A 16681-nucleotide genomic window follows, 5' to 3' on the forward strand; every position below is an offset into this window, starting at 1 on the left:
GCATGGATAGAGAGATAGAGAAGATTTGTCATACTGAGATCAACTGCTTGTGTCTGACAACGACCAAGCACTAAAGAGAAAAAAGCAAAATCTCTGCAAATGGAGAGATACTAATTGCAGTGCTTACTGCCATTAACTAGCTCAACAAGTCAGTGGCATAATGCCTTAAATTCACCAATTAGTGACTGGTTTTCTATTGCCATTTACATTGCATTAAAATGGTTTACACCATACAGCTGGCTACGGCACATTCAACAGATAGATGAGAAAGATTAAACAGATTGACAGTTTCAGAGCATTCACATCTTGCAAATTTAACTACATGGAAACAAAACTTAAGTCTCGATTTGATACTTGCATCTTAGACTTGTCTCTGCAACCTACCTATATAGTGTCTGTTTAAAGTAAACCAGCTAATTCTTTGGACACTCTCTCCTGCCCTCTTTGCTTCTGGTGCCATAGAGGAACTGGCCCTGAAATGGTGCTCCCTGACGTGACTCTGCTGCACTGCTCTCATCAATTATGACTGACACAGTAATGTTATTCGAATAATTTCAAGAGTAAGGTCGCCAAAAATGGATGACTGGTCCAAAAGAGGATACAACAACAGCAGCCACGTTGCACAGGTCTCTGATACTAACCAATTCTAAATCATTGTTTGTATTATCCTTTAATATATATCCTTTAATATATATGCATCACAATCGTGCTAAATACGTTGATGCTAATTTACAATGCAAAGGAAGACGAAAGAATATTTTAAAGGTTTTACAACTCACTTGGTGAAGATTTTTTGCTAAGCCTACCATTTCAATTATGTAAAAAACTAAGAACACTCAATTTAGAGACTGATGCTATACTCAGTTTTCCCTATTTTTATTCTTTACAAAATGCAACCTCTGCTGATTACTCAAGATCTATGAACAATTTTCAAAGTTTTAAAATAGTTTTTCTATTAATCTGTCACAAACCACGGAACTTGACATTTTCACCACGCTAAGTACATGAAAGTTGCCAGCTTTGCCTGCCATGCAAATAAGGTTCTTAATTACATTATTTAAAAGAACAAACACAAAAGTGCTATAATTTCTTTTTCTGAATGCTACAAATGTTTGGACCTTGAGAGATAGGGAAAATGGTCTCAAAGGTTTAATGCTTAAATGTACAGTGTTTTTTCATTTCCTACCCAGATATTAAGCTAAACACTAATAAAGTTACGTCATTTTTAAAACATAATTGTACACTCTTTATGTTTCCATTCTTCTTTACACCTTTTGGCAGTGTGGCTGGTAGATAAATAAGCAGACTGTCTTAAACTTTTAGCCAGTAAGTATTCAGTGCATTTACTGACTTCAGGTTTGCTGACCCTCTGCATACCTGCATCGTTATTGGTGTCTACTGAAATGACACGCAAAAATCTGTCTTGTAGGATGATAATCACCTTACGCTCAGTTTGCAGAAGTGACTTTTTGTCATTAATGAAGAGCATGACGCATGTGTTAGGACTTTTGCAGTGGTAAAGGATCAGCATCCTGACAGCTTTAATAGGACCCAGATAGGATGCACATGTTTGATGAGGATTAGACTGAGGACAATTGTCCAAAGAAAGCAAACTTTGCTACAGGTCCAGTTCAAAAAGCTACAAAACTCTGAGCTAGCTTGCTGCAACCAAATCCCTGCTGGTTGCCCTCTTATGAACCTAAGAACTTCTCCTTTAGCTCTGAGGAAATGAATTAGAAGATTTGGTTTTGGGCTTGAGAGAAAGACACTTGCCATCAGCCTCCTTCCCTTGCAAAGGAGGCATTGCTGGAGGGAATTTGCTGAGATCTTTCATTCACATCACTCAAAGAACATTTACTCCCAACGCCTTTATGGTTTGTTAGGAATACAAACCCTCCCACAGGCAGGTCATAGGCCTGGATATGCAGTATTCACTGTTTAGGTGAAAAAAAAAAGGGCAGAATGATTTACCTGCTCAGCAGGTCTGCGATATCCAAGAATTTTACAAGGACCTCCTCTTAAAAATTTAAATATAGTCAGTTTCCCTGCATGATAATCTTTTTCCACTTCTCTAATCAGTTGTTCTGTTTGTGGAGCATGTTTTATTTCAAGAGTGAGAATCACAGTTCTTTGTTTCTACTCTCATATCTGCCACTAAGTTCCGTACCATTTTAGAAAAAAATCAAGCAACTTGTCTTGAGTTTCAGTTTACTCATAAATGATTACCAGTTAATACTGTGTGAAATATTATATAAATTAAATTAAACTGCACACATTCAGTAACTTGCTTAAAAAAGCAGTATATTCTGCCTACTTTAGAATGTTCTCAGCCTTCATTTTATTAAAAAGGACTATGATGGCCTTCACAGTCAGACAGAGGGATGAGTAGTAGAGAAAGAATTATGAAGTTAGAAACAGACAGCGAGATAAACTTTAAAAGTTCACTTTTATCGGTAAGAAATTTCTCTTGAGTAGGGACCTATGACTACATGGATACATATCTATAACACTGGATTTCACTGTGCTTTTGATTACAAAGGTGCAAAACCTTTGATTTAATGAGATGAAATGTAATGGAAAGCCAAACCTAGTACATTTTTATTTATAAGAATCTCTCTAGATTTTTATGGTCTTTCTGCTTTTTCACCTAGAATTCATAAAATGCTGCAGCAAAATCCTCTTCTTATTTTAATATATTTTTATATTTGTCTAGCAGGAAAGTTACAGGGGAGAAGGCAAAATGATCTTGGTTATATGCACATTTATTAGAAAAAAGCACATAAAATATATTATACCTCAGGAAAAAATCCACAAGACTAATGTAATGCTGAGGTTAAGAAATCACTCATTTTTCAGTAAAGAAATGCACAGCTGAAACTTCCACTTGTTTCCTTATTCTCATGCCTTTAAAAACTGATGTATCTTTATATTATAAATAAGTTATCAAATAAGACAATGTGTACCAGAAAACACAATGTAATTTCTCATAAAAACTTCCATGTGATGAGTTACAGCAATACATTTCTCAGACAATTTGTTTTCTAGACTCATTAAATCTGCAAAAGAAGTCAAGTTTGAATAAAAGCGGATCCATTATTTCTGAGCTATGCATTCATACTATGTTAAATAAGATTATGCCAAATATCATTAGTCCGTTGCTTTGCTATTTAAAAGCAAAGAACAGTTGACAAATATTATTCAACTTTCCTGACAGGTGTATTTTTTTATTGAGACCAAGTATAGACAGTTTAAATCAAAATTAAAATGTTGCTTAAATTCTGGACAAGTAAACGGAATGGAAAACAACTTCAATCTGTTGCTAGTTTATACTACAGCACTACAAGCAGAGCAGGAGGACCATACGTTTTTTCATAAACACAGTATTAGGACATTTGCCTCAGTAAATCTAACTGGCATAGATGAGAGAAACCAGCAGAATCTGTCGATCTAGAAGAAACTTTGTTAAGAGTCACCTACAGATGTTCATTATACAACAGAAAAGAGACTCATCACACTGAAGAAAAGACTTATCTGTATAGAGGAGGGAAGTTTGAATGTTCCTGGCTGATATAAACCACCCAACAAGCCATTGTGCTACCTGTCCCACTACTACTCACTGGGTTGAATATACCTCCCTCATACCATTATGCCTCTGAAGCTACCAATAATTTCCGGAAGGGTTCACATTTAAAGTATACATACACCACATGTCATAATCTATCAGCATGATGAAGTGAAAATACCAACTACTGCTCGAGTGTTTAGGTTCTGGATGACTGAATATGATTAACTGGCTGATTGAGTTTTTCAAGTGTTAGAAAAATAACATGACAAACAACAAATAAAACCTATCCAGCATGATCAGGACACCACAACCAATGCACATGTTCGTTAACAGGTGAAGCTGGGAGCACCACTCATCAGTTTGCCTGCTCAACACTTTTGATATTGATTTCGTTTTAAGCTTTTCCAAACTTTCACCACTTAGCCTGATTTTCAGAGATCTTCCTCAGACCAAGTTCTTTTCACGGAGATGGCTGGCTGGCTTTTCAAACTGTATGCACTCCAGCCCAAATATTTCAGCCCTTCCAAAGAACAAGGTTAAGGAAAAACACTGTTTGGTTATGTGAGACCTCTTCTTTGAAAATGAAGTGGAAAGCGTCTCCAACCTCACTACTTGAAAATAAAGTTTTGAAGTATGGCAAGAATATGTTTGTAACCGTTTTTTTCAAACAATTTTTTTTTATTGGATCCTTGCCTTCCAGGAATGAATGGTGCTCATGCACTAGAAAAGATGACTATTTTTAGGTGCTTTAACTTCATTTTTGGCAGACTTCAGGAAGTACGTTGCCAACAAGGCACTATAAAGACATAAAGGTCCTATCTCTGCCTTGAATTCTACTGGTACTATCCGGTTCTGCCTCAAATTCAGATTCAGTTCATCTGATGCCAAGTCATTTAAGCCCTGCTTGTTAGTGGAAGCAGGCAGCATTGTCTAAACTGAGAGCTGATTGCTGGGACTGCTGAACGCTCAGAATGGCAATCAAAGACAGGGGGGTATGCGTCTCTGTACAAGAATTTCTTTATAGAAGAGGCTATAAAAGCTATACTCTGAGAGATCAGATTGGACACCTTAAATTACCAGAGGCTTTGACTTTAATCTCTTTATGCTTTAACTCAGATCTGTACAATTCTAATAATACCCTACCTCTCATGTGAGTTAAGTATATCAATTCATGTCTGTGAAGCATTTTGATAGCCTAGTGAAGAGCACCATAGAAAAAAAAACAAGAGGAAATGGTTTTCCTGACCTCAAAGCAGGATTTGAATAACATACAATAAATAAAGCCTGAAGCCCCACATTGGACAAGGAGAATCAAATGACACATTGAAGAGCTGCTCGTTAACTGAGCATTTTCCTTTCTGTATATGGAATAAGATAGAGGTCTGCAGAAAAATATATAGATATGATCAAATATTTCAAGATTATATCATAATTAGTCCTTATTGAAAAATTGATATTTTAGGTCAGCTGGCCTAAAAAAAAAGAAAATATGGAAACAGTGGTTTGAGTGCTGTCCAAACTTAACTTTTTTTGTTCACTTTTATCACAAAAATAAAAGCATTTGTCTTATAAGCCAAATGTAATTAATTTTTGAAATGAATTATTATGTCTAATTGAAAAAATGAAACATTTTATTTTCAAAATGCCAAAACATTCTGCTGCTCTTGCTACAAGTTTTGTAAGATATTTTTCAGGTGAAGCTGCTAAACAGTTCCCATAGATAACTGAATTTTCATTTTTCATATAATAAACTATTCAATAAAACATTAAATTCATCTTTAGTCTCAATGTATACGGATAGATAGGTCAGATGAAAGCTAAACAACCAACCTTAGGCCTAGGAGTTTGAGCTTTAGACTCTGGAAGCTCAGTCATGTGGTCTTTTAATTTAGTTTTCAATATACTATACATATGCAAGTACATGATACGGAACTTACTGGTACAATTTTATGGCTTTGCCAATACTGGAGATTATATTACATAATCAGAATCAGCTTTTGCGTCTTGAAAAACTATTAATACAAACATTTGAGACTGAGCATAAGCTTCCTGTCCATCTTTAAATTTATATATATCACAGAATCACAGATGGTTGAGGTTGGAAGGGACCTTTAGAGATCATCTAGTCCAAACCCCCCTTCTCAAGCTGGGTCACCTAGAGCATATTACCCAGGAATGTGTCCAGATGGCTTTTGAATATCTCCAAGGGTGGACACTCCACAACCTCGCTGGGTAACCTGTACCAGTGCTCAATCACCCTCACAGTAAAAAAGCTTTTCCTCATGTTCAGACAGAATTCCCTGTGTTTCAGTTTGTGCCCGTTCCCTCTCGTCCTGTCGCTGGGCACCACGGAGGAGAGTCTGGCGCCATCCTCTTGACGCTCTCCCTTCAGGTATTTATGCACACGGAAAGATCCCCCCCTCAGTCTTCTCTTCTCCAGGCTGAAGAGGCCCAGCTCTCTCAGCCTTTCCTCATAGGTGAGAGACGCTCCAGTCCCTTCACCATCTTAGTAGCCCTTTGCTGGACTCTCTCCAGCAGCTCCATGTCTCTCCTGTTCTGGGGAGCCCGGAACTGGACACAGCGCTCCAGGTGTGGCCTCACCGGGGCTGAGCAGAGGGGAAGGATCGCCTCCCTCGACCTGCGCTGGCAATGTTCTTCCTAACGCAGCCCAGGATACCGTTGGCCTTCTTGGCCCCAGGGGCACATTGCTGACTCACGGTCAACTTGTTGTCCACCAGGACTCCCAGGTCCTTCTCCGCAGAGCTGCCTTCCAGCGGGTCGGTCGGTCCCCAGCCTGTATGGGGTTATTCCTCCCCAGGTGCAGGACCCTGCACCTTCATGAGGGTCCTCTCTGCCCATCTCTCCAGCCTGTCAAGGTCCCTCTGAATGGCAGCACAGCCCTCAGGTGTCACCGCCACTCCTCCCAGTTTTGTATCATCAGCAAATTTGCTGAGGGTGCACTTTGTCCCTTCATCCAGGTCACTGATGAATATGTTGAACAGGATTGGACCCACTATTGACCCCTGGGGTACTCCACTAGTTACTGGCCTCCAACTAGACTTTGCGCCACTGGTCACAACCCACTGAGCTCTGTTGTTCATCCAGTTTTCAATCCATCTCACTGTCTGCTCATGTAGTGCACACGCGCATGAATACATGCACACATATCCATATATATATACACACATATAATATCTTTTCATTTTGTTACACTCTGAAACAACAGTAGTAGGTAGGTATTAACGTTGTTTTATGAAATGAATATAGGGTGTTCTACTGCACGTTTTCCAGTGCAAAATTAAATATGGCAAAGGGCACACTTGGTCAAATTATCACCTCTCCTCGAAGTACTGGTCTCTGAATACTGAGCATAGGTACAACAGGAGGTAAAAATGACCAGCATGCCCATTAAGATGAACAGATAAAGGAAGCCAAAGCAATAGAACAAACTGGGAGAAAAGAGCCACATAGAGCAAGAACTCCTCGATGGCAATAGGGAAAAACATCATAAGGTGAAAAAAAATAAACAAATAGGAAAAGAGAAAAATTAGCGTTGTCACTGATTTCACAGGGAGATGCAGTATCCATCAGAGAATGTAACTCACCAGAGAATTTCACTCATAACTGGCACCTGAGAATGATAGGGTATACTATCTAAAATACTATGACATCAGAATAATTTTATTTCTTTCCATGTAAAGGTATACAGCTAAGCTTAAAGCTGAAAAATCCTTTAGCAATTTTGTTAGTAAATATTCCAAATATGACACCATTACATAAAAATACAGAAATAATTATGTAGCAGTAAAAATTCAAAAAAGTCATGTCTGTTTTAACCAACGGCTTTGACCATAGATTCCAAATGTCCTTCCCACTACCCTCTCAGTTCAGCTAACAGTTCTTAGCATTTTTATTACATTTGGACGTTTCTTGATAACCTCTCATGTCTCTAAGTTTACTCATAATGGGCAAAAACTGTAAGTACATGAAGAAGGTCAATGTTGCAGATTGCAGAGTGGTTTTTTTTTTTGGTAATAAATGCAAACAGTCCTAGCACTACTACCCATCTGACTTCAATCCTTGATACTAGTCCAACAATCAATCACTAGAGGCATTGGACACCCATAATTAGATTATAAAATCATAACTATAGTCATTTTACGTCTGCTTGCATAATTACATCAGCATGCTAATATCCTTTTAATGGTCTCTAATGATGTAATAAGAAATAATGGAATTTATTTGACAGCTACACAACCATTAACAAAACATATTAGGCATAACTAGTACTTCCACAAAGATTCAGGCTGTATCCAAAAATGACAGCTAACATGTTGGATGTTTTCTGCTTGTTGAAATATTTCTAATTATGAATTCCCCAAATATATTCCCTCTCATCTGCTTCACAGGGTGAGCAAAGTTTATGTCTACCAACTGTAGAAGTGGACTGCACACTCTGAGAGCAAAGCCTGAGGCTATGCTGTGAACTGCAGGCCATCAGTTAAAGCTGGCAGGGTTGTGAAAGAAAGTAGATGAGATAAGCTGATTACTACCACGTATCAACTAATCGAGAACTAACATGGGAACTGGTAGGAACCCAAGCAAAAGCAACCCATTCATTTAGGCAAACTCCAAAGCATAGGGAAAAAGTAAAAATTTAGAGAACAAAAGCTATTTGCAGACAAAACTAACCAAAGCTAGAAAAAAAGGTATTTGGGAAACAGTATCTTTAAAATTACTTTTTGTGGTAAAAAGGACAATAAAGTGTTAATTGATAAATCTGACATTTCCTTTAAAAAAAACTCACTACCCACCTTTTCTCCTCAGTTCTTCTCACCTCATTCTCACTGCATGGGATGGTTTTGTCTATACCTTGAAATTAACCCCATGGTTCTCATTAAGAGATGCTTACTCTGAAATCCTTGCAGTAGTCTTGAAAGTTGCAGACCTACTCTCTCACTTTCTTACCATTTAGAATGCTTAGAGGGAAAGGAGAGGGAACGGAGAATTTTTAGCCATCCTAATACTCAGGTCAGAGTACAAATTGAACTAGTACGTCATACTCCCATCCCTTTCAAAATCCTCGATCTCAGGCTTCCCGATGTTTTTTTTTTTCCAGATAATTTATCCATTCTGTAAAAACACTAAGTGTATTCCTAAGAAAAAAGATATTTTTAGTTGCTAGTTAAAAAATGAATAAAAAAAAAATTTCCATGATGGCTTAGGCTAAAAGTCATATTTCCTGAGAGACCTCATTCTCACACTTGGAAATGTAAAAGGTAGATTAGGAATAATCATGAAGTCAAGTCTTTCCTGAAACCTCTCCCCGTGAAGCTATTCAGAAGCTAACCAGAGCCTTCAGATTCCTACAGTTCTCCAGTGATGTCTGTGTAGTGGTGGCAGAAGAACAATCCAAAAAAAGCATCTTTGCTTGGTGAGGCCTTTTTCTAAGGCTTCTAACTCCTGCTGTATCTATTAGCAAAATCCACAGTTCCATAGTACTTTATGAATTTTAACCTGAGCCAAAGCATATCATTTTCTTAAATCAAAAACATTTATTACACATGAATTCTTCACTAATTTGAGATTTGGAATATTTTTTCATTTCTCTTTTACAGATGTATAGATTTTATTTTAAAAAGGCAAAAACTGATTAAAACATGCTGTCTTGATAGACAGAGAAAAATCCGTCCTGTTTCGAGTTACTATCATCCATAATACAACATTTTGAAATACTGATTACACAATACAAATACTTTTGGTGCAGTCAGATGGCTGTTTATTAATGGACGTAAAATAACCGCCCTCCCTAATGCTGCATTAAAAAAAAAAAAAAAAACACACACAAAAAGAAAATGGTTGTTCATAGCTAGCTGTATCACTGGAGGGATACTTTTCATTAGAAACTGAATCTACAGCCTGCCAATTGCAATATTGTTGTGATTTGTCAAACGATAAAACATAACCAAAAGGCTTTTTGCTAACAATTAGAAAGGTAGGTGAAAGTGCTCTTGTACTGTAAATGAATGAAGCTAATGAAGCAGAAATCATTGATTTCAGCAGAGAACTTGTTCCATCAGATCCCTTTAAATGTGCAGCAGATTTTGTTTTATCTGCTAGTATTCAAACTCCAAGCTGGAAATTCTCCTTACAAGGAAGACCACACACAACGCCATTTTTTGTAATTTCCAAACTAATTTTTCATAAAATAAATACATTTCATAAAATAAAAGTAAGAAGAGTCATTTAACAATACAAAGAATAGTTGTCACAAGCAACATATGGGTCTGTTTTCCTTCAAAATAACTAAATTCAATATGCCTGGCACCTCTCAGATTTCTAAAAAGATTTTTTCACCAGTAGCCTATTTCCCACTGCATATGCTATATGCAAACAGTATAATTCTTTTTTCCAAATAAGAATGAACACTTCCATTAAAGATGAAACATCTTCAGACTATCACCTAAAACACAGCATTAAATAATGAATTACATTCACTGGAGCTGAAGGTTAAAGAAAAGTTGATGGCACCACAAATAAGGCTAAGTAAGATGCTGCACTTCAGCAACACAACTGATGGGCCAAAACAAGCAGTCCCAAAGGCTCTCAAAAATAGGCAGCCACTGGATGCTACCCAGACATCAGTTATTTTTTGCGTGCCAAGATATGACTGATTTCCGGCCAACTGTCAAAAACCTCCCACAGCTGACCCTTCTTTTCCATTACTTCTCTATCAAACTATTTTTACTTTCTGCTTCTCAAAAGAAAAACCAGAAGTTTTGTGTTACAGCTCCTACAAAATGATCTTAAAAAAAAAATCTAAATTTCTTTACCAGACATGGAAAATCATAACCTTGCATTTCAGGAGATTAACACAAAGCATTCATCAATATAAATCATATGAAGAAAAACAGTATTTCAGCATAGCTGAACTCCCTGTGACTTGTTAAATGAGTAGATGACCAAGCAGCATGACCCACTGTGCCGTGCATCAGAGTCTAAGTCAGGTATCCAGGTTGTAATCAGTCTCTTGACACGGTTTCCCCCTCAGCAATGCTGGGTAACACTTCACAAGATTTGCCTTAACTAGACACTATTAGATAATATGGCAATATTTTTACAGCACTTGGAACAGATATTTTTTCCCCTTTCCCTACGGAAGCATAGGAATATTTCAGTCTTTATATTTTTTTTAATAATTTGTTACTAACTGTATATACATTATAAAGCATATATAATGTATATATGTACTTCATAAAGATCATCGTGATATTCGTTTTTTCCTCTTGCACGCCCTCATTAATTTTAGCATTAAGATTTTTCCTCCTAAGACGAACGATGCAAAAATAATGAAAAATCCAATGAAATAAACACGGGTAAATTCCATGTACATACTTGACATCATCGAAGGCGCTCATCTGCAGCTTCAGGAGATCTGCCACTTCCTTTATTAACTCCAACCCCTTTTCCACACTCAGGGGGCTGTTGAAAGAGAGCAAGAAAACAGAGCATTACAAAAATGGAACTCATCAATACTTGAGAGGCTAAAAGTCCCAAAAGAGTTATCACCTTGGCCTCTTAGAGTCTGCAAGCCACCACTAACTGCATTCCTGTCACATAGTGATCGTGATATCAAGGGAATTGGGATCAGGTGCTTCTTCAGGCATGATGAATCACCTGAATTTTCCAGCAATAAGACAAACAATAAGGTGTAAATGGAATTGTTAGGAAGTGTAATGGGCCCATGATGCAGTAACCAGTTCATCTCAGTCCCCAATAAAAAATGTAATAAAGTAAGAGGACAGAAAGAGAGAAAAGGATTGACGAGACAAGGAGGGAAACAAACAATGAAAGTCAAATTGCAGGGCTCGGTATAAAATGGACAAGGGAAAAGCATATTTTTAAATTCATTAGTTTCTGAAATGAATCTTGCCCAGTGAAAGGATACAAAATTATTATGGATTTGAGAGTAAACAATGGAGCAAGGCACACAGTCCAGAGGACACTGATTACATACATAGGAGTTAGTTCGGTGTGCATATGCACTGCTGACAGAACCCACTTTAAATCTTTTTAACCTTTGTCAATGCCACATTTACATTTTTTAATTTAGAAAACAGGTGGCAATCAAGCGTAACACAAGAGGACTGCTATCATTAAAAAAAAAGCACTAAGCCAGATGCAAAATTTATATTTATAAAAATTTCAGGTTATTAAGAGCTGTTACAACTCTAAAGATATGCTAGGAACATTCATTCCCTAACAGACAATGCCTTGTTGTGCAGCACAGTGAAACTAAATACAAAGTATTAAGAAAATAAAAATATAAGGAAACAATATAGCAATGTCCAGTGAGAACAACAGATACAACATTCTCTAAATTGTGAGAATTCTTCTCAACATCGTTAAGTCCCAAGCTCATAAAATTAAACCTTGCAAGCCAGAATCTTATCTAACTCATGCCACCGTAGGTCAGAAACAACTTTGATGAAACTAATCCTGGGGGGAAAAGAGGTTCTTTATTTTTTTCCTTCAAGGGTTTATAACAAGTAAGAGAAGGAGGTGCCAGAAAAAAGCATATATTGTTAGACATGATCTTTTCAATCGGACTAAAGGAAAAAAAGATTTTTCAGAGTGTTGGATCTAGGTCATTATTTCGATTTCACAGTGAAAATTTGTAAATCTAATTTTGTATCATTGTAATCACTGTCACAATTTTATTTATTGTCTCCCATGAGCCCTGTGTTTATTTATTTATTTATTTATTCCACTGGGTTCTGCATACACTGCCCCAAGGGCACCTCTATTTAAATAACAGGATATCTCATGTGCACCTTGGTTAGGATGGAATTGCTCAGCCTCCCTTTATGTTACTAACCCAAAATGCTCCAGAGACCTCCTGTCACACAAGCACAGGTAGCCCCTCAAGGCACCAGATAAATTTGGAGTTTTTCTAGCTATATAAGACAGAAATGTTCCTGTGTGAAAGTAACGAAATAATGTGATTGTTTCTGCAAGGGAAAAAATGTATTATAGATTATCCATAAAAACCCTATATTTCAATGACTGACAGTGGGTAGAAATGTGAATATTCCCATCACTATGAAAGCAGACTGTCATAGTGACTCGGGGCTTATGTGTTAATTAAATCTTTTCTCCCAAAGATGCTGTCTTAAATTTCACGGAAATGACTGGTGTCAGCAAGAAGGCTTTTACTGTAATAGCCAAGTACTCGCAGAGGTGCAAGCAAAGTCTGCTGCGTACACTGGTGTAATTTTTCTACCAAGTATCATTTGTACAAGATCAAGCTCCCACTCCTCACTTACCCCTCCTCCCATAAAAAAGCATTCTGCAAAGTCAAAAACAAGATATGCGGCTAAAAGCTGATGTAGTAACAGTAATGGGAGAACTATCAGAGCATTTGAATGCCAGAATTCAGCAAGAATGCCAACACCTTTGGAAGAAAAAATGTTACTGGAATGCCAATCTTTTGCAGGCCTGATTGTCCAGTAGTAGTTTTTGTAACTCTCATACAATAGGAAAAGAAAACATACAGGTTCACAAACTCGCATAGAGTTTGTTAGGCTAAGAAATTGTCATTAATGACAGCACAGGAGAGATGCAAAACCAATACCTGTATACTTTTAAAGGCACTGATGCTATCCATTAACCTCTTTGGTACCAGTGCTACTACTGATCATACTATCACAGCTGGGAATTACATTAAGAATGATAACTTATAGCACAGTATTTTCCAGCGCCCTTTTCCCTGACTTCTTAACTTTAATACATACTAGTACTGTTACTTACAGTTCTGTAACACTTGTAGGAGAGTTGAATATTCAAAAGCGTTCTCTAAGAATGCAAGAACATCGTCTTCAAGACTGCATTTCTGCTTTGCAGTTTGTTCAGCGTTGCACAGGCTACATTTGTACAATGGTTGCCTTAGCTTTGTTTATGCTGTTCCCAGTAACACAGTGTAACCAAACTAGCCCACAGTACAACAGTAAGATACACCCACATCACCCATCTGATTTCAGGTTTACACACAGACTGCTAACCGAACACAGCACATGCTGCAAACCACCTATCCTGCTGCACACAGTCCTCCCACAGATCCCTAATGTGAGCACGCAGTACTTGTGGAACAGTTGCCATTTGGGATCCTTCACACACTACGTTTGCTTTTCTGCCTGTTTGATTCCATCCTACATGAGAAGTTTATACATCATGAAGGTGAGAAAAAAACTGAGAAGTATCAGTGGATTTTTTTATGAATATGATCAATCCATTGCTTGTGAACAGCTATCCACTACCAAATTAATTCAAAGGAATGTGTTGCATAAACCAAGAAGGAAAGAGGAAAGACCAAAAAAAAAAAAAACAGAGAGTGAGATACAATAGGCAGAAATTGTCGTAGTAAAAAGGAGACTCTCTGGACTTGGTCCTGAGCTATAACAAAGCTATTTTATCAAGGCCAAAGACTTGGGAGAAGAAAGCTAAGAGTGGAGACAGGATCCACATTATATTTGACCTGTCAAGCTGGTCATTTAAGTTCCTTTCAGTGGAAGAGGAGAGTGGGCCCACGCTTTTAGGTGACAGGCCCTGCTCGCTCCCCTTCACACCAAGCAGGACATCGCAGAGCAAGTTGCGAGGCTGTTCCCGCTCAGTTTCCAGACGTGCTACAACATAGGACTCACCCACAGGAGTTTTCTTTCAGGGGTTTGTGACAATGCATTTAAGTAAACCAGCGATGGTGAACACTTAAGGGAGAAAGCCTGGCCTATACAGGCCTCAAAGATACAAAGCATGAATCTCTGAGAAAATGTAAAAGCAGCAAAAGCACGTATCGTAGGGAAAAAGCAGAAGCAACAAAAAACCTACACATGGATGCTATTTATGCTTTGCAAGTTCTCTTGAGTTTAGCTAACCCCTTCATTGGCAAAGAAAATTAATGGCTCTGGCAGTGTAATTAGTAGTCCTTCTGATGACTTTGACACTCTCTCTTCAAGGGCCTTTAAAATTTTTGATCACCTCTGATCTAGATTTTGGCCTGAGGAAAAATAAACTGGTAGAGGATGCAGCATTTTTTCTGCTGATGACACAGCTGTTGCTAGACAAACACCTGAGATTGTGCCTACTTTGGGTGTCATATCTTCACTATTATTTCACTAGCTGTGGACTTCTCTTTTGCATCTTCCTTCAAGTTTACTGTGTTAAGATACGAAACAGCAGCTGAAATAAAATCAGATACATCTCATAGTCTAAAATATTTTTTCCTCCCTTTTAGTTTTCCAGCTCTACCTCTCTGCAGCTTGGAAGATGAAATGAGGCAGAAAGTATAGGAAATTAAGGTATCACTAACTGTCTTCCATTGCTTTATTTTCTAATACCATCTCCAACTCTGAGTGCCAGCCTAAACCTTATTTTTAACAGACTCAAATCCTATTGAACCAGCAGCAGAACTCCGTCACGCTCAGATGCCAATCTCTATCTCATATTATTTGTAAGATGTACTTTGTTTGAAAGACTAATGACAATGAAGATATAAATGGAGGAATGAAATATAAATATTTCCTTTGGGCTTTATGCAGATATATCTAGTTTTTAAATCTGGCACAGACTTTCATCTCCAAAATGTTTCATTGCTGCTTCTGTTTAATCTCATTTTGCTGCACACAACTCTTGCACTAAACGAGTTATACCTACTAGAGCATATAGCTTATATTTCTGCTAGCAATAGCCAATGTTTTATGCTACTACTACACTGTCCTCTCAGATGAAATGAACTCCCTAGCTCAGGGCAAGATTCTGATTCATGATTTAGCATCATGACATAAGTGTGAAAACTCCCCTATCTGCTTTCACCATGTGTTCAACCCATAACTACTTGTCTGAGCTAAAAAAATTGTAATTTAATCAGCTCCCTATAACTTCATCAGGAGTTTTGTCTAACAAAAAAAAAAGCAGACCTTGGCTATAGAGCTATTTTATTTAGAAAGGAATCTGAAGTGAAACTATGGGAATAAATATCCCTTAACTTTAATGTAAGCTGCAGAGCACTTCTGAAAATTAAGTAATCCATTTAAATGTTTAAGAGTGGATTTCGAAGCCTAACTTTCTTTACATAATTGTTTGGTAAAACCTCTCCACAAATTGTACTAGACATCGAATACAGGAAAATTAGATTGCCTGGTGAAAATAATATTCTGTATCTTCCAATATCTAAATTCCTCCCAATGAGGGAGCTGAAAACAGAAATATGTTTAAAAGAGCAATCCACTTACTGGGGTAATTCAAAAAACAGACCATTGGATTATAAACTTCATCTGTTATTGTCTATTAAAAACTTCAACTTTCATTTGCTCAATTCACGAGAAAAATATGGGGCTAAGGAGTTATTTCTACAATCTGGTTCCAAAAAGTTGGCACAATTTAGATCACATTAAGTGATTTCCTTCTCAGGTGCTGCTATAAAACATACAGCGTTTGCTAGCCAAACTTCATTTTAAAGACAATGCCATTGTCTTCAGTGGTTTTAGACATAAGTGAGAGAATATCTGCTGCTGAATGTATGATGAGTGATAAAGAGGATCTTCATCTGGAAGAGGCCTACCAGGTGACCCTAGCCAAGGCATCTTCTGACCCTGAATTTCACCATCTGTTAAATGAAGACAATCATATCCACTTTCTTTGTTAAATGCCTAGTATTATTAAATAAAAGACTGGTACCATTTGACTTGCAACCCTTCTGGATGTAAGAATAAAACGAGCAGCACTACTGGCAGTCCCTAAAGGCTATACTTATTTCTCCCTACCAAGTATGGAGAAGACGTAGCAGCAAAGATCAAGTAACCTGAAAAGGAAAATGCATTTTTAATTATAATCAAAGCTTCCTTCCTTCCCCTTTAAACCTTCCCCTTCTTTAAACCAAGAAATTTGGTTTAAACTTTTTCAGCATGGGTAATCTCATGCTGGTTTTAGGGCACACCAAAAAGATGCTCCCTAGATCCAGGTGAGGATAACCTACCCTTAACTGGCAAGTTGGTAACCTTGCTAAATGCCTGCTATGGGCACGCTGAGAAGGAGGACATGTGCTGCACAGAACAGTCTTAT

At 37.5% G+C, this 16681-nt stretch overlaps 1 protein-coding gene across 3 annotated transcripts in view; it reads right to left on the reverse strand.

Annotated features, from left to right (window-relative positions):
• PTPRN2 (protein tyrosine phosphatase receptor type N2) overlaps positions 1–16681 on the reverse strand; it is a 664108-nt gene that overhangs the window by 368886 nt on the left and 278541 nt on the right. For all 3 annotated transcript variants that reach the window (XM_068934287.1, XM_068934286.1, XM_068934288.1), the window contains one exon: positions 10961–11047. In XM_068934287.1, the coding sequence (XP_068790388.1) occupies positions 10961–11047 (87 nt within the window). The remainder of the gene's footprint in view (positions 1–10960; positions 11048–16681) is intronic.

Source organism: Struthio camelus, chromosome 2 (genome assembly GCF_040807025.1).
Source record: "Struthio camelus isolate bStrCam1 chromosome 2, bStrCam1.hap1, whole genome shotgun sequence".
Lineage (NCBI taxonomy): Eukaryota > Metazoa > Chordata > Aves > Struthioniformes > Struthionidae > Struthio > Struthio camelus.